Source organism: Arachis hypogaea, chromosome 11 (genome assembly GCF_003086295.3).
Source record: "Arachis hypogaea cultivar Tifrunner chromosome 11, arahy.Tifrunner.gnm2.J5K5, whole genome shotgun sequence".
Lineage (NCBI taxonomy): Eukaryota > Viridiplantae > Streptophyta > Magnoliopsida > Fabales > Fabaceae > Arachis > Arachis hypogaea.
The window spans coordinates 5,420,429-5,440,069 of record NC_092046.1 but is presented as its reverse complement, the minus strand read 5'-3'; the positions used below and the strand labels follow the sequence as shown (position 1 = coordinate 5,440,069).

Sequence of the window (19,641 nt, the reverse complement as noted above, 5' to 3'; positions counted from 1 at the left end):
TGGTGGATTATTGACATTTGATCTACCTAAAAATGTATTCTAAAGTCTAAACTGAAAAATATATTCAATTTCTTATATTAGAGAGCCCACACAAACCCACTCTATACACACGTGAAATTTATATAGGTAATTAATATCTCTGCTACTCTAGGTTATAAGATTTAACTCTTTAGTATAATGAGTTGTCTATGATTAAGGTTTTGGATATTTCATATATATTTTAAACAATATTCTGGGCAAAATTAGGAATATATTAACTTCAGAGTATTTTTATTTTCAATGATCAATATCAGACAATATAATAATAAATAGGTGAGATGGTGATTTAATATTTTTTTTTTAAATAAAAAACTCAACACAACAAAAAATAGAATAATAAAAATATATAGAAAAGTGTTAGAAAAACCAAAAAAAAAAAAATCAATTTATAGTCATCTCTAATATTATAATTATTAATTATTAGAATAAACATCATTACACTCTTTATAGCTTCTAAACATCTTATTAATAATTTTCGCTGCACTTGTTTTTTTATTTCTAAAAATCTTATCATTTTTTTCAACAAAGTATTCTAAATGATAGCAAAAAATTTAATCAATCATCTTTTATGTTCTTCCTTTTTTATATGCGCTCTTGTCTAGTTCTTAAAAGTATTACTTAATTGTCTCTAGAATTGTTCATAATCTACCATAAGCAATCAACCAAGCACACTATACGTGCTAAGTAGACTCATAATCAAGGAACATGTAGTGAACATTCTCAATATCCTTTTTACATAATACACAAATATTATCCTTTTGATCAATAACGCTAATATACATAATCTCTTCCTATATAAAATAGTTAATAGAATAAAATGTCTGTTTTATCAAATTTTTACATAATAGATCCGTTTTGGTTTGAGATCGAGAAAAACTTTGAAAAGATATTTTTCAACACACCACATGTTAGTCAATTGTCCTCCCAAAATTGAAATTTTCTTCCATCTCCTACCTTCAAAGACAATTCTCTAATTATCTTATCTCTCAGCTCATGCTTCTTTGTTCAGCTACATCAATCATCTTCTTGGTGTTTTTATCCTAAATTTCACAATTATTTTCATAAAAAATCAGCACTTTGAGTTTTTAATCAACTTTGACACTAAAAGTTATATTGAATTTGAATATAAGTACATAGAAGACATGTGTAAGCTGAAAAGATTAAAAAAAAGTATATTGACTCTGCAAGTTTAGCTGTTGTATGTGTGCCATCAGGCATGTTTAGTAAAACTGGTTTTATTTCTTGAAGTATTTTGAAAGATTTCATAGAAAAAATAATATAATTGGTGGTTCTAGAGTCAATGACCCAAGACTTTAAAGAAAAAATAGATAATGACATGATGTATCAGATACCTTCATTGGATAGGAGGGTGGTAGTGAAGATTTGGTTAATGTTATGTTTTGGTTGTTCATCCTACTAATTTAAAAGAGTAAATAGTGATTCCTTCTGATTTGTTATAGATTTGTACAAGGCTCTTTCTTCAAATATGTTCTTGATTTCTTCTACTTCTCTCCACACTCACTACACCATAAAAAAATTTGAGAGTTCAGAGAGTAAAAAAATTAGAACAATTCTAAGATGTGAGGAGAGAAAATGAGAGTTGAGATAAAAAAAAAGTGTAGTTCTCTTACCAATTTCACAAGATGAAACTTACAAGAACAAACCTTAAGTTTCTAGTCTCATTTTCTGAATTTATTTATATACCAACTGATTCAACTCATTTACTAACTAGAAATAAATATCTAATAACTAATTCAATTATTAGTTTATCATTAACTGTCTCATGACTAATTTTAAGTTAGAACTTACTAAAATTATAGCAACTAATAATTGAAAATGAATCTTCTCCAATTTTTTTAACACGGGATAAAATGCAGTGTAATCTCTCATCTTTAATTCTATAAGTGGGACCAAAAATAAATAAGAGAGAGAGCAATCAATGGTTAAATTAAACACTGGATACCATCCAATTTTTTTTCTGCAGGAGAGAATCCACTCCCCTAATAACTAACCACTTATACTATTGCTCCTATGTGATTCATACTTCATGTAATAGTATCCGAACAAGACAGAATAGTTAACCTATTTTATTTTAGAAAAATTTTAAACACACATAAAAAATTAATTATTAAATTAATTATTATATATTTATATATAAGTATATATTATTTAATTTATTTTTTAATACATATTTTTTATTTTAATATATATTTTATATAAAAAACCGAACTAATTATTGATTTTTTTATGGACATCTATTATCTTTGTTTATTTCATCAGGTGCTTTAATAGTTTAAGTTGCACAATTACCACCCTTTGGGCAATGAAATGATGCAAGTGAAAATTGCAAACTTTCATAAATTCTATGTATTGTTTAAAAGTTCCTATATAATCCTTCAAAATAAAGCAGTAACTATAGACATATAATTTTGGTGAATGTTAACTTAAATTTGACTTAACTCACTTTCACTAATCTAAATTCTAAAAAAGGAGTAGGGAGACAGCAAGCTGAGTACTGTTTGATTAATCATGATTATGGATATTGATTAAGCTTAGTGCAAACTGCAAAGTGAACCTTTTGTGGGTCCCTTTACAAGCTGGACGATAAAGTCAAGCATGCTTTCCTTTCTTACTGTTTCCTTCTTTTTATTTCTTCCTTTCATTTATTTATTTTTTAATTTTTTAATTTTTGTTGCTGCTTTTGGTGAAGTCACTTTCTATATACCAAACAGTATTAATTAATCAATATTCCAAATAAACAATTTTTGTTTAGACTTTAGACTTTGAATGTGGCAAAATCGGAATATCCAACATTTGTTCTTTTTCCCCTGCTCTCTTGTCTCTGTTACTTCAATTCAATTCAATACGCGCTGAATCATCTGAACAAACGCAAGGTTTGATCTCAGATTCTGTTCATTCAATTTGTTTTATACATCAAAGCTTTGCAGATTCTCCGTTTTGTTTTGTTTTGTTTAAGCTTCTAGAAACTTCAGATCATTGGAATGACCTTTGACCACTTGTCTTTAGTGATTTCAGTAGCTTAGATATGAACATTTTGTGATTTGTAACGTGCACTGTGCTTGAATGTGATGTTGATTTTGTTACATTCATTTATTGTTTTTTGTTTTGTTCTTTTTGATAAATCTCAGGCATTTATTATTCCTTTGTCAAACTCGCTTGGATTTCTTGTTTTTGGTGGGGACAATCTTGTCACTTCTCAGTAGATTTAGATGTTTGTACTTTGAATTATGGACTATTCATGTTATAGAATGATTCAAATCTTAAAAGAAATAAGCATACTGCAACTCATATGAGAAGTTATCAAGCTGAATAAGAAAATAACTATAACAGAAACATGGAAAAAGTTGATATGGGCTATGATAACAGCTTTCATTCATCGCTGTAATCGCTTGACAGTTGAGTAATCTACACTAGTTCAGTTATTATTTTTCTTTGAATGCCAAGTTTTCTGTTTGATGTTAGTTATTGTATAATGGTAGCTTTTCTTTGCTTAGCTTATTTACTATATATAATACCTAGTTCTCAGCAGAAACTCCTCAAGTTTCATTCTTTCTCATTGCTTTGTCCCTAAATCTTACAAACCAGAATGTGGTCTGAAAAGTGAAATCATATTATTTACATTTGTCTCAGGTTCTGAGGACTAACATAAATCCTGGATTGAAGATTTATCTCATTATCAACTATTTTGGTGGAATATTAGAGCATACAGATAATGCCGGTTGCCAATAAAGACTTGGATTCTGCATTCCTAAATGCAGGAGCAAACCCGTATCCTTACAATCCATTTATGTTAAATTTCCTTATATTATGTCTTAAGTCTATTGAGTATTGACTATGCTCTAATTATCTTCAGGTTCAGTTTTTTATTTTTTATTTTTTTGATGGGCTAAAGAAAATTACAAATAAACTTGTATCTGCTATCATTAGATGAATTTCTTCTTCATTATTGAGGTGATGCTAAGAAAGGAAGTTGGAAAATCGGTTTTTGCATTTTAATAGTGGCCAGTTTTAAAAAGTAGTTGGTGGGCACATTGAAGTGGTAGCCGGGAGACTTAACTTTTTAGTTTAATCTTTGTCTCCTAATTCTTCCAAATTTGTGTTTCACATAAAAGAAGAAATTTTGTTAAAATGGACTTCCTTTCTTTCACCGGCTTTTCTGATTTTCACTTAATTTTCAATTTTAGAGGCTTAGAAATTTGGTGTATTGAAAATCAGCAGTTGGTTCCAGTGTCAAAATCAAGCCATGGAAGATTCTATACTGGAAGTGCATACATAGTTCTGAATGTAAGATACTGGCAACCTTATTTCTTTCTCAGTTCTTTTCAATTCATGAAGTCATTGATCGCTATATCACAATCGAAAAACCCAAGTTTTCAAAGATCCCATCACTATCTTTTCACTGTTTCACTATATTTTTTACTTTACCCTGCTGCTTTTGGATTTCAACTTCACCATAATGTCATTGTTAGTAGTTTTCTCTTTTCTGTATGTGAAATTGATACCTTTCTTTGTGTTTATGGAAAACAGGCAGTTTTTCCAAAAATTGGCACTCCTCAATATGACATACATTATTGGCTGGGAAATGAAACAAAGAAGGTTTTTATCCACTCTTGTTTTACTGTCTTGCTTGCAGTGATAGTTGTTTATTACTCTTAATTCTTTTCAGGAACATTTGTTTTAAGCTTTACTACACTTATGTCTTCAGCCCTTAGCCTTAATGCAGTTCAACATTTTCCTAAAACAATTTTATGTCTTGTTTCTCATCATTTTTTTTATGAAATTAAATTGTTCTCTAATTTGAGTAGACGGTAGAACTTCTTATAGATGTAAAACCAAATGGAAGGGCTCATCAAACTATACTAACTAGTTTACAGTGCTGGAATTTCCAAAATAAAGCTCGTTTGACGTGCCATTGCCGATTTGGCTCATTTCTGTTTATCCGATAGACATCAACAAAAAAGGGACTATTATGTCTATGTGTATTGGATTATAATATCGTGCCATTATTAATAAATGTGGTTAGATAGATTGACTGAGGAAGGATATTTGGTATATTGGATCCAAGAAATCGATGCCTAGAAGCTCATTCCAAAGTTACTTATGTTATTAATGAAAAAAGTTCTATACGATATTAGTTATGGACAAGTGCCATGTTGAAGCAATAATTGTTCTTTCAATGGAACAAATATCTATGAATAGATGAAGGATAGTCCAATAGTTGAAAGTAGAGAGAGAAAGATAAATATCACAGACAAAACTATCATAAAAGATTTAGATTTTAATTGTTTCATTGTTAACATAGACACTAATTTATGTAGCCAATCCCACCTTATCGGACAACTTGGTTGTTGTTGGAGAAAATATGATGAATTAAATAATGAACATAGTAATTGAGTTGCATATGAGTGATGATTAAACAACATGATCTGCATATTGCACTGTTTCTCATAAGCAGGTGGACTCGGCTTTGGCATCAGAAAAGGCACTTGAGTTGGATGCAGCCTTAGGATCATGCAGTGTTCAATACAGGGAAATTCAAGGCCATGAATCACAGAAGTTTCTATCTTACTTCAAACCTTGTATTATACCCGTTGAGGGAGTGTTTACATCAAAGCAGGGGAGCTTGAATGGTGAATACCAAGTCCGCATGTACACATGCAAGGGGGAATATGTTGTTCATGTGAAAGAAGTAAGTTTTCTTTGAAGTTTGATAATTAACTGCTTCTGTCTTCTGATAATGTCAATTTACTCCTTTGCTTACTCCTTTTGATAGAAAATTATAGTTGTATACACTAAAGCTATTTTCTATTTCTCTTGTCTCTCCATAAATATTGTATGATCTTCAAATTAGTTCAACTGGATTTGATTTTTTAGCCAATGATTTTTTCAAGGGGATGGAACATTGATTGTAAGCTTTACATGATTACTACTGTTGATCTGTTTAACACATATCTGTATGACATGCTTATCAATTTGCTAGGTGCCTTTTCTGAGATCATCATTAAATCATGAAGATGTATTCATATTGGACACTGCATCAAAAATCTTCCTCTTCAGTGGATGCAATTCTACTATTCAAGAAAGAGCCAAAGGTTTGGAGGTTGTTCAGTATATCAAGGATAATAAGCATGGTGGAAAATCTGAGGTGGCAACAATAGGTTGGAATATGTGCTTCCTTTCTTTATTCTTATAAGTTATAACCATCTTTTTCTTTTCTTTTCTTTTCTTTTTCTTCTTTTTTTGAGTATAATCATCATTGTATAATTATTGTAGAGGATGGAAAATTTGTTGGTGATTCTGATGTGGGCGAGTTCTGGAGCTTCTTTGGTGGTTATGCTCCCATTCCCCGAGACCCGCATTCTGTGCAAGAATCCGTGGCTCCATCTGTAAAGCTGTTTTGGTGAGCTTCAGAAATTCATGTGCATGTTGCTGGTGTGATTGCATCAATGCGTGTGTTGATAATCCACACTTGCTTATCCTTATTCATCTTAAAGATCTCCAACGTTGTTATATTGGATCAATAGTTGAACTGATTAATATTGATATGCTTAACTTTTACCTTTACAGGATCAACTTAATAACATTAATGTTAAGAAACAATCTAATTCGTTTTGTTATTTGGTTCAAATGAAAATAATTTTTTAAGGAAATGTGTGAGATAGAGATAGAAGTAGAAAGTAATTCTGTTTACTTTCTGAATACCTATGTTACTCTTAACTAAACAGTTTGTTTTCTCAATAGGATAAATTTACAGGGAAAACTTTGTGAAACTGGAAGCGAACCATTTAGCAAAGACATGCTTGAGACAGACAAGTGTTACATGTTGGATTGTGATAGCGAGATTTTTGTTTGGATGGGAAGGCAGACATTATTGACGGAAAGAAGGACAGCAACCAAAGCTACAGAAGTAAGAGTCCCTTTCTTTCAAGTTTCCCTTTTTTCTATTTTTCATGGAAGCCTCAGGTTTTTCTCGGTCTATGGTGCTATCTTTTAAGAGTTAATTTACTTCCAAGTTCCAAAGAATCAGGCATGTTGAGATTGTGGGTTTTAGATAGAAGAGGCAGAAGAGAGAACAAAAGGTAAATGAATAATATTATGAAATAGGATGATTTGATACAATAGACAAGACATTACTCGTATTTATAATAACAACGGGGATAGGAAAGGCGTAATCCTAATTAAATAAGCAAATAATTAAGAAATAACAGTAAATATTAATATTAATTCTAAGAGATCACATCTGATATTTTCCTTAATGTTCTATTGATATTATCTTGATTTCTAACAAGGCATATATACCTGTACTTATCTCAAACTTTCATTCTTTAATTTAAATCCAGCCAACTTAGTGGATCTCTACCACATGCTCACTTTCCACGTTTGTTCTTGAAAATTTTATGTCAGAATCCTAACCATGTTATTATAGAGCCAAATTGTGTCCCCAAAAGAAATATATATTCTTAGGAGGGTTTGATCTTCAGATTTCATATTCTCTATATACCTTGTAGCCACAGTTCTAAATTGTGATCTCTCCGGTCCTTTTTTAATTTGTCACTTCAGCCATATACTCAAGAATTGAAACTAAAATCAATGCTTCATTATAAAATATGTTTATTGAAATGCTCGAGTTTAATTTTCAAAATCTAATTGATCCATTCTATCAATCTCAAACTACATTTCTTGATTAGTGATGTACTTAGATTTTAGTAAAGGGCAGTAAAATTGGAAATTTAGTAATAAATTCTTTGTTGAAATGTGCAAATGACAGATAAGTAAGACCAGGAAATTTTCCTTAGAGTGTTAATGTCATGGCCTATTCTCACTACCATCTCCAAATACCAGGATTTTGTCAGAAATGAAGGCAGATCAAACAAGACTCATTTGACATTTTTGTCAGAGGGATTGGAAAGTCCGATATTTCGGTCATATTTTACTAATTGGCCTAAAACAGCGGAGCCTAGGCTTTATGAGGAAGGCAAAGAAAAAGTAGCAGGTTTAGTACCTTATACAATTTAGTTGTGTTTAAGAAATATGCAATCATTTCCATAACCTGTAGTTAAATTTTGAACATTATTTTTCTTCTTTCGCCACAGCCATATTCAAGCATCAGGGTTATGAAGTGAAAGAGCTTCCGGAAGAAGACAATGAGCCGTCTATAGATTGTTCTGGGAAAATAAAAGTATCTTATTGCTCAAAACCTTGCACTTTCTTGTTTCCAAATAGTCATACTTGTTTTTTAGCCAGTGTTAACCGTTAACTGAATACTGCAAATTCAGGTTTGGCTGGTGGATGGTGATGAATTATCTCTTCTTTCAGTTGCAGAGCTGACAAGGCTTTACAGCGGAGATAGCTATATAGTACAGTATACATTTCCTGGAAATGGAAGGGATGAAACTCTCTTTTATGCTTGGCTTGGCTGCAAATCTGTAACAGTAAGCAATAGGCAATGTTTTTTGTTATGTATCCTGTAGGCAATTTTTTCTACTGAAATTCACATAAATTTATTAAGTATTCAAAGTTGTATTATTTACAGACAATCTATTTCCTTTTCTTTAAAATAAAAATTATATACTATAGGATAGTCTAATGATGTTTTCTTAGTTTGTTGGAATTGCAGCCCATGACATCTTATTTGGCATTAAAATTAAAAGTGATTTGGAAGTGAAATTTTATTTCCAGAAGCTGTCTAAATTTTACCTTCAATCTTGTAATTATTATTTTTTTTTTTCGTAGCCATGAATAAACTCGAATTCATGTATTCGGATAAGGGTTGGTGGTGGTGGTTGTTATTGTGAAGAAACTCTTAATATGTTCTATTATTTTTGGCTTGCAGGAGGATAAAACAGCGGCCATTTCTCACATGAATATTATGGCTGATTCAGCAAGAACTAATCCAGTTGTGGTTAGTGACATTCTTGCCTGCTCTTTCATAATAAGTTGTCGAATAATTATGTGCAACAAATAAATTAATCTAATTTTCATCACATGCCTGTTCAGGCTCAAATTCATGAGAGTAAGGAGCCAGTTCAGTTTTTCTCAATACTTCAGAGACTAATCATATTCAAGGTATGTACACACTATAATCTCATTTTAAGGCTATAGCTCGTAATTTTAATAGAAAGAAGCATGCGCTGAATTTTTTATTTTTCTTGTTGTAAGGGGGGAAACAGTTCAGGATATAAAAAGTTCATAGAAGAAAAAGGTACCACAGATGAAACCTACAATGAAACACAGGTAGCTCTGTTCAGAGTTCAAGGTACAAGTCCAGATAATATGCAGGCAATCCAAGTTGATCAAGTATGTTTCAGTGACATTCTTAACCCAGGGGTGAAAGTCCATTGTATTTTTTTTTTAATCTCTAGTTACTAGAAAAACTGAGTTCCAAGGCTTGAAATGTTAAATGTGTTTTCTCTTTTGAATAAATAAATTAAATTGCATCAGTTAATTCCAAGCTTTAATAAAGCTCTTATTCAAGTTGAGAGCTGGAGTCACTAATATATTTCATTACTAACTGTTTCAAACTTTCAATATCTTGTTCTGATTGTATATGCATTAAAAAATACTGCAGGACTGTAAGAAGTTATACATATTTATAGTTTTTAGTAAATATAATTTATTTGATGGAACCATAATAACATGATAATTAGAATAACTATTTTTATTTGTATTGTTTTCTCTTGGTCTGTTTAACTGATTTAATTGAAAACTGTTGGCTAGCACTAAATTGTATATTGCGTTCAATTTCTCCATGTCGAATTTTCTCACTTTTCTATGCTTTCTTTGATCATATAACATAATTTTTATAGGTTTCAACTTCCCTGAATTCATCCTATTGCTACATTCTGCAAACTGAGGCATCTATCTTTACTTGGATTGGGAACCTATCTTCGGCTCGAGACCATAATCTTCTTGATAGAATGGTGGAATTACTTAATGTATGTCACAGTGCTACAATCTTATCTGAATGCTATTCTCTGGGAAAGAAAATTTAATAGAAGTTTTGGCATTTTGGTTCAGTTAAATTATGTGACTGGACATTATTTCTTTCTTTTTGTGCTATTTCTTCTAATGACCTGTATAACATTTTGAATGCAACTTTCAGCCAAAGTGGCTACCTGTATCTGTGAGGGAAGGTAATGAACCCGATGATTTCTGGGATGCACTTGGTGGAAAGGCGGAGTATCCAAAAGGAAAAGAAATTCAAGGATTCACAGATGATCCACATTTGTTTGCATTGAAAATAAATGGAGGTAAGAAAAATACCCTTTTGAGGAAAATAATCTGCTTCTCACTTGGTTTAGAATTATCCTGGATGAAATGACAGGGAATGCATGTCTAATTGATGGTTCTGTTTCTCACGCAAAATTTATTTGGATTCCATCTCAGGAGGTTTTAAGGTATATTGGTTCTACAAATTGAAACTCTTCATGTGCTTTATAAAATATTATGAATTGGATATCTATTACATATGGTTACATGTGTGTTTTGTTTGGCGTGCGGAGAGTACAAATCATGGTTCCAACTTCCAAGGAGAGGAGTCCATGTTTCAACTTATTTTGATATGTTGCTGAATTCATGTTGGGTTATATTTTAGCTTTAATTTTAAGGTTACCAATTGAAATTTTTTTATAAAAAATATACAAAGTTTAAGCAGAAGGGAAAATAGCTCTCTTTTTCCATTGGACCAAACCATGATTTGCTCACTATAAACCAAAATACACCCTTAGCTTTTGAGAGTCAGCAAAACACATTATTGATGAAGACAGACAATTCAAAAATAATTTAGTTTCATACGATATCGTCTTATTAATTATTATTGTTTCCATGGTTGCCAGGCTTTGTCAAATCATGTTATTAATAGTATCAGATTTGGACTAAGTGTGGCCTTGATACAACATTTTCAGGTGAAAGAGATATACAACTATACACAGGATGACTTAGTTACAGAAGATGTTTTATTGCTTGATTGCCAAAAAGAGATTTATGTTTGGATTGGCTTACATTCAACTGTCAAGTCAAAACAAGAAGCTCTCAGCCTTGGATTGGTAAATTGTCTACTTTTCACTTATGATCTTTTTAAATATATTTTTTCCTGAACTGATAGCCCATTTGCCAAAATAACACTTAGAATTGTGAACTTGACAGTTAACACTGCTTCCTTATCCAAAGCTATATTAAAGGCATTTTGTCTGTTAATGGTCATTTCACTTAGCCGTTTATATTTCCTATACATTATTCAATGTTCATAGCTACTTTATTATACCTTGTAAGTATTCTAATTTTTCTTTTGAAACATTGGACTTTAACCCTCTTGGACTCTGCTATCGAATCAGCTTTAGTTCTTCAGTAAAAAGGAGTCCTGTTGGTTGTGAAAATAAATTTTGTTCAGTGAGTTTAATTATAATTCGTAGAAAATAATTTGGATAGTTTTTTTTTTCCACAGTTTATTATTAATTGTACGATAGCCGTATGATAGGAAGTAATTCTTATTTCTCTATTTCTCTATAAGATGAGATCAAATTTTACACTTTTCAGTTTAATATATAGACTTAACATTTGGTGCAGTATTTTCTTCTCACAATTGAAATTGTAATGAGCAGAAGTTTCTTGAAATGGATGTTCTTGTTGAAGGCCTCTCTCTGGATATTCCTGTTTATGTGGTAACTGAAGGTCATGAACCATCATTTTTCACTCGTTTCTTTTCATGGGATCACACAAAAGCAAATGTAAGTCTCATTTCTGAAGAGTCCAGTTTGACAGGACTGAAACTTCAAAAGACTAGAGGCAATTCCCTGCCACTTTATAGATCATGCTCTTGTCCTAAATCTGATAAACTATTTTAACTGAAATGTGGTTGTTACAGATTCTTGGCAACTCCTTTGAACGAAAACTTGCAATTCTGAATAGAAAGTCAAAACCTTTAGTAGAAGTAAGTGACTTCCTGGACATATTATGTTTCTGTGAATTGTTGGTCTCGTCATGAAAATTTTAAGCTGAGTTTTAGATAGCTTTCAGTTTTATTCCTTTGGTTTATGTGTCTTTCATCACCTTCTTTAATCTACTATTCTACTATTCAGGGACACAATAGAATCCCATTGAAAGTCAACTCTAGGGAATCTACCTCTAATGGTCACAGAAGCATTTCTATTACACCCAGCACCCGAGGAAGAAGTAGTTCACCTGTACCTGGTGGTGCCGGCTCAGATTCTAGGCAATCAGGTGATCGGCTTCTTTTGAGCACTGATTTGGTATCCAAGAAGCTCTTCGAAGGATCTCCTGCCAACAGCAGTGCTGGTAATAAGAATCCTTTTTATACAACAACAAAGTCTTTTCCCACCTAATATGGTTCAACGTGGATAAAAATAATGCTAGTGTCTTTCATAAATATATCTATGTTTAGCCCATATATATTTAAATTTTTTTTAATAAAAATATTTCAAGTTTCTTTCATCAATGTTGTAATTTATTTAGTTCTATGTTGGGCTATATGGTGCATGCTTTTTGCTGATGACATCGTGAAGAGACGCTTTAGAGGTGTACAGTTTTGCATAAGCCGCAATAAGACAAAAATATATGAAATGTAAGTTAAGTAGGAGGAAAGGAAATATTAACACAAAGCGATTCAAGTATCCTGGGTGTATTATTTAGAAAAATAAAGAGATCGAGAAGGATGTATACCATAGGATTCAAGCAGTTAGTCAAAGTAGCGAAGTGTGTATAGATTTATATGCGACAAAAAATGTACTTTTAGAACTTAAGAGTAAATTTTATCACTCTACTATTAGACCATCTATTTATAAGCCAAGATGAGGATGCTTAGATTGATGAGTGACCATACATTTATAAGAGAGAAAGTTAGAGTAGCATCTATTGTTAAAAAATGTTGGAATCTCGTCTTATGTGGTTTGGATATGTAGGGAGTAGACCAGTGGAGCATTTAGTTAGGAAGGTGGATTAGATGGAAGATAGACAAGTGACGAGAGGAAGAGGAAGACCTAAATAGATTGTACATGAGGTGGCCAAGAGAGACCTAATTTATTTATGGATTGTAAAGAAGACTTCATAATTATTCTGTTGTCCAAAGTTTAGGTATGAATTTTAACCATTTGAACAAGTGGGACTAAATTTGGTGTATTACTTGAGTAAAATAGAAATTTCTCACTGCTGTTGGCATCTACAAAATAAATTTTAGTATCTTGCAAATGGATTTCCTGAATGGCATTCAGTTTTTCACCTTTTTTTATGATTATTTCATGGTTTATGTTTTTCTGTTCCCAGAACAAACAATGCCAGTTTCTGGTTCTCCAGGATCAGAATTGTGGTCCTCAAATGAGACTACGAGTATCATTCAGAAAGATAGAAATATTGATGGGGAGAATTTGATGGTACATCCTTACGAGCGTCTGAGGGTGGTTTCTGGTAATCCAGTAACTGGCATCGATTTAACGAAAAGAGAGGTATTTCTTGAACTGAAAAATTCTTGCAGCCAATTTTCTTATATTTACTCAACCTGTTCTTCTAGCAGCTTCAAATTTCTTTTCTTCCTGTTGAAGGATCACTGAGAAAAACCAAGAAGTGAAAAACTAAAAATGATAATTAAGTTCATTACACCATTCATTATTACTTTAAATTTCCATATTTTTTATTCTGTAGGTATTTTCTTCTTAGCCATTTTTACTTTTTTATGCTAAGAAAGTCTTCTTTTGACTATATATTCTGATGAAACTAGGCATATTTGTCCAATGAAGAGTTCCATGAGAAGTTTGGAATGCCCAAAACTGCTTTCTACAAGCTTCCTAAGTGGAAACAAAACAAATTGAAGATGTCCCTGGATTTATTTTAAGGCCAAGGTTTTTCAAGATAATCAAGATCATGGCCAAGAAATGCTTGTATTTTCTTGCAACACTATATATAGGAATTTTCTCTTATGTTGGTGCATATTGAGGTTTTGGGTTTGAGTGGCTCTCTTTTTTCTGTGATGTACATGAACTTTTCCAGATACATATTCTTTCATTTTATCTTACACTCTATTTTGTGATGAATTGATTATGGTTGAGGTATGCGTATTAAGGCTTTCCCTTAATATAAAAAATACAAGTTTATGAGTCGAGTTTACAGTTTAAAGTTTAAGTTTCACGAATTAAGATAAACTCGAGTTTGATTTCCTTGGTATAAAGCTATCTTCACTACATTTCTCAAATTAACTTAAAATAACAGCAATGTTAAGCAACGTTGACCATCTAGGAGGATGCTTGTGAAGGAGTGTACAAGTGCATAACCTTGTTCTTCAGTATTCAAATAAAAAAAAAGAGTTTATATCTATGCAATTGTAACTAAAAAATTGTTATATTAATATAACATTAATTGCGTCATGTCAATAGCAAAATGTACATTTTGATTATGATACTTTCTCTTTTTTGTATTAAACTAGTCAGGAACATGCGTCACGCAAGCTTCATTACAAGATGATGACTTCCATTATTATCAAAACCTTCATAATGAAATGTAAATTATATCCAACGTTGTCAAGGAAATAAAGATCACATCATGTATTGAATATCAAATTTTTCTTTTATTTTTGGAAAAAAAATTATATTGCATATGTAAATTAATAAATAAATGTTTATAATTCCAAACCAAATTATCATTATTTTTAAATTATTTATCTATATTTTTTAATAATTTATCTATATAGTATAGAAAAATTATCAGGTATACCGAGAATATCGGTGTTCCAGTTATTTTAACCGTTGATTTTAATTAATATTTCGGTTAAAACAACTGAAACACCGATATTCCCGGTATAGACTCTGCCTTCACCAGTCACCGCACACATATTTTATCTTTTGTATGTGACTGTGTTGATAAGGAGGCCGTAAATCCAATAACACCTTCAGTGCAAGTAGCAAGGAATAACACATTTGTTGACACAGAAGCCCGGAATGGAACAGTGCCTTTAACAATAAATAAATAACCTGGAAATTAATACTCAAAATTAAGAAAAATGGACAAAAATACACATAATTTTTTACACAGTAGATATACACTCTAATCTTATAATAAGTCATTTGTACACACTAATATCAAATTTTGTTGTTATTTCTACTCTTGTCGCTTGGATAAGTTTTTTGGCAGCAGTAGTATTGTGTAACATGACTCTTTTGATAATACAGTAAAAATTAAATGGTAAAAAAGATTTGCAAATGATTTAAAATTTTTATTCTCTTTTTTTTTTTTTTCAAAATTTACTTCGAAGTTCGAACATATAGTTCTAACAGCTATTTCTGAATTACATCCCTTGATCCACATCTACTTTTTAGAGAAGAAAGGAAAAGAATGAAGATTTTAAATCACTTGAAGATTTTTTTTATTGAAATTTAACAAATTCAATAATTTAATATTTAGTTTTCAATGTATAGTCATAAAAAAGGTCACGTCATACAATGTACAGAGTCATCTGGCAGTCATTACCATCGAAAAAATTACTCAAACGATAAAAAAATAGAAATGACAACGGTACTTAATATTGGTGTGTATAAATGACTCATTAAAAAATTAGAGTGTATATTTATCTATCATATAAAAATTCATGTATATTTTTGTCTATTCTTCTCCAAAATTATAGTTAAAGATTATACTTCATAAGTTTAACAATATATTATGGTGCCTGTCCAAAAGAAAAAAAAACAACATATTATGGTACTAATAAAACAAAAATTATAATAAGTAGTTTCAATTAATAAAGTATTAATACATACTCTATTAATAATTAAAAATTAATAGACAACTTCTAAACTTATCGAGTATGATGTATAATATTAATTTACGGTAAATGTGTTTAATCATATTATTAATAAACTAATATTTAAGACTAATTAGTATATTAGTTAATTATGTATCTGCTATCAAATAGGTCTTTCATGTTGAAGGGCCTTTTATATGAATAAAGTTTTTTTAAGGCATTATTCTATTAATTTTCATTAATCGGATCTGTGTTGAAGTTGTTTGTTATAGTAAATTCTAAAATGTTACATTTTAATAATTTTTGTATAATATTTTAGAGTGTTTAAAATTATTTTAGGTGAATTTGAAATATTTTAAAATGTCTTAAAAAAATTTAAAAAATTCAACAAAAATCATAAAATATTCTAAAAGAATGTAGATATGTATATAAATATAAAGATTGATTTAGAAGAATCTAAAAATATTTAAGGAAATATAGTAAACTAGATATTTGTAATGAAAGTTTTGGATAATTGATCTAGATTATTGATTAGATTTAATCTTAACCGTTTATTTAAAGAGTAGATAACTATAAATAAGACGAGAGTTTGGGTATGTAAGTAATTTGTACAAGTATTTGTATAGTAAAGTGTTATTTTTATCAAAATTTTAATTTTTTTTTATATTCTTTTATATTCTTAGTTCTCTTACTAAATATCAAGAGTTAGGCTGACTTGGTCATAACTCAAGAATTTAAGTGAGTTTAAGTGCCAACACGATAGTGTTAAAGCGTGTTAAAGGTCATAGCAATTCGGGATCAGAATAAAGTTCGAGAAGCATTACAAATAATCTATGGATATGACTATGGAATATGGAGCATGTTGAAACCTAAAGAAAAAAGGGTAATTCCTTCTCTATGAAAAAGCAGGAAGGTTTGTTCTTCAAGCGAGCTAAGAGGTAAAGACCCTGACTGCTTAGAAGAGATAGTTCTTTTGTTGGAGAATATTTTATCTTCTATAAATGTACGCTTTCAAATGATAGAATATGTCAAAGAAATCCTTAAAATTCATATGTCTTGAGAGAATTAGATGTTTTTTTTTTTTTTTTTGAAAAAAAAGCTCCAAATAAAAGATAAGTTTGAGGATGCTTTGAAGCAATTCAAGAAAACTCGAGTTTGACTTGAAGAAATAAAACTTCAACCGACTATTATAAGGGAGATCACAAAAATTGATCTTCCAAAGTTAAAGGAGTTCAATAGCATAAGGGACACTCGAGAGATACTCTGTCGTGTGTATTTTTATTGGTTATTTGATCACTCCTTAAATTTTGAAGTACTTTTTCATTTGTCATAGAAATACGAGTCTCGATAGCCTCCTTGTCATGTTCTATCATTTTTGAAAGGGCATATCTATATAGGATACCCAACAAATAAATTCTTTTTTTAAGATGTTAGAGTCTTTACCTCTTTACTCGCTTAAGGAACAAACTTTCTTATTTTTCCATTGAAAAGGAATAACACTTTTTCTTTGGATCTCAACATACTTTATGGTCACACTAGAAGCTATACCTATAAATAACTTGTATTGTCTCTCAAATTTTACTCTAATATTAAATTGTCACAGCCTTGAACACACTTCAACGCTATCATATCAGCACTTGGATTCACTAAATTTTTTAGTTAAAACTAAATCAACCTAACCCTCAATAGTTAGTAAGAAAGTTAAAAACACTAAATAACATAAAAAAAAATAAAGTTTTGGTGCAAAATAATACTTTACTACACAAGTACTTGTATAGATAGCTTATACACCCAAATTCTAAATTGTCAATTTTTTTTTGTAATTATTCACTTTCTAAATAAACAGTTATAATTAAATCTAATCAACAGTCTAGATTAATCATCCAGAATTTTTGTTACAAATATCTTATCTATTATGTTTATCTAAATTATTTTAGATTATTTTAAATTACTCTTTACACTTGTGTATATATTCATAATCTTTTAGAATATTCTATGACATTTCATAACTTTTTAAAATATTTTAGGATCTTCTAAAACTTTACAAGATATTTTAAAACGTTTTAAAATTATTCAAAATATTTTTAGACACCCTAAAATACTATACGAATAATATTGAATGTAATATTTTAAATTTACTGTGACATGTTGCTCTAATTAAGAGAAAAAGAATAATAAAATATATTAATTGACTAACATTTTCTGTTTGTAGTTGTTTTACTACAAATATTAGTCTCTAATATTTTTCTACAAAATATCTCAATGCCGGAGGAACAATGGCATAAAACTAAATTGTTTAAGAAGGATGACAATGTGGTACAATTTTCCAGGATGCTGACAATTATATTTATATTTTTTTTAAGCCATAAGAAATTCATTGGCTAAATAAGACAACTTCTATGAATTAACGAACCAGACAGAATTAGATTGTAAAAAAATACCGCATCACGACTTAAGCTTACTCTTAGCAAAATAAAATAAAAAAGTTCAAAGTGAAAAATTGATCAAGTCGCATCAATCTCTTATATCGCTAAATTTAAAATTAAAAACAAAATAGTAGCCCCCTTTTTTTTGTTTTGATAATACTAGACGCTTATTAATGAATAGAAGAAATAAGACTTAAGATAGGAAACATTTTAAGTGCATCGAAAAGTATCGGTACTTTAGTTATTTTAATTGTTGATTTTAATTCAGATCAACAATTAAAATAATTGGAGCAATAGTACTCTCGGTGCACTTGAAATATTTCCCTTAAGATAATGCCCAAAATTGCTAAAAACCTTGTCGCCTCATGGTGATAGGTTTTGGATTGCAAGTGCCTTTCGCTTTCTGGGTGTAAAGTGCATGCACCCATTAAAATCCAAAGAACGAATATTCCATTGGGCCGTATAAAATGTTCCATATCATGACATCAGAGTTCCAAATTTTGAAATATAAATGACCACACTTTGGTATCTGACTCCAAAAATATAAAAATAAAATAAAATAAAATAAAAATAATAATAAATAGAACTGTGGTTACACTACGAAATTTGATAGGATCATTTATTCATTTTTAAGTATTTTTTATTTAAAAAAGTATTTTATTTTTTATTAATTAAATAAATTTTAATTTTTTATTTTATTATATTTTATATGATTAATTGAAATTTAAAGGAATAATTTACTAATCAGATTAATTATATATTTTTAGTTTTTAAATAAATTACATATAATATTTTACTTAAAATGAAATTAAAAAAAGTTAAAGTCTATATAACCTACCATTTTATTTATTACCTTGTTATTTTTTAAAAAGTATTATACTCTTTATTTTTTCTAGAATGTATTAGTGTTCAAAAATACAAAGTTACAAAATGACAAGTATTAAGACTTAATACAAATATTTTAGCTCTAATCTTATTTTCTTTAAATATAAAATAAAATTTTAAAAATAACAAGTATGTATATTTTTAAAAATTCTGTTTGTTGAAATACCAATGACGTCAAATGTAAAAAAAAAAAAAAAATTATAACCACTTTATCCCTCTACCTTGTGATAACAAAATTAAGAATTTACTAAAACCTAAAACTATGTGTGAGATCTCTAAAGATGAAATTGAGTTACTATGAATAAATCCTTTGAATGGGTAACAAATATTATATACTAAGTCAATTATCAATGTAGGTTCATTTTTTAAAATATTGGACTGCAATTTGTGTTATGTATTATTATGATGCACTTGTGTATTTTACTTACATATTAAAAAAATAGAAAATTATTGTCCGCGATTTGTTAAAGACAAAAGAAAAAGACAAATAATGAAGGGGTGATTATTGCGAGGATGTAAAAAAAAAAA

The 19,641-nt window shown here is 29.8% G+C and overlaps 1 protein-coding gene across 4 annotated transcripts; it reads left to right on the top strand.

Annotated features, from left to right (window-relative positions):
- The first annotated feature begins 2,795 nt into the window (after positions 1 to 2,795).
- LOC112720016 (villin-1) lies at positions 2,796 to 14,170 on the top strand. Of its 4 annotated transcripts, none has more exons than XR_011867198.1 (23): positions 2,796 to 2,933; positions 3,691 to 3,828; positions 4,245 to 4,344; positions 4,588 to 4,656; positions 5,516 to 5,749; positions 6,041 to 6,218; positions 6,334 to 6,460; positions 6,802 to 6,967; positions 7,903 to 8,053; positions 8,154 to 8,239; positions 8,337 to 8,492; positions 8,894 to 8,962; positions 9,058 to 9,126; positions 9,220 to 9,387; positions 9,867 to 9,995; positions 10,163 to 10,310; positions 10,447 to 10,457; positions 10,965 to 11,105; positions 11,661 to 11,844; positions 11,924 to 11,989; positions 12,138 to 12,354; positions 13,339 to 13,517; positions 13,790 to 14,170. XR_011867198.1 is itself a non-coding variant. In XM_025770807.3 (23 exons), the coding sequence occupies exons 2-23, from the start codon at positions 3,773 to 3,775 to the stop codon at positions 13,901 to 13,903; spliced, it is 2,730 nt and encodes a 909-aa protein (XP_025626592.1). In that variant the 5' UTR covers positions 2,796 to 2,933; positions 3,691 to 3,772; the 3' UTR covers positions 13,904 to 14,170. The 4 variants fall into 4 exon arrangements, 3 of the variants coding, with proteins under 3 accessions (XP_025626592.1, XP_025626590.1, XP_072062454.1); XM_025770807.3 differs by having other exon boundaries at positions 9,220 to 9,357; positions 11,661 to 11,786; XM_025770805.3 differs by having other exon boundaries at positions 11,661 to 11,786.
- The last annotated feature ends 5,471 nt before the right edge of the window (positions 14,171 to 19,641 follow it).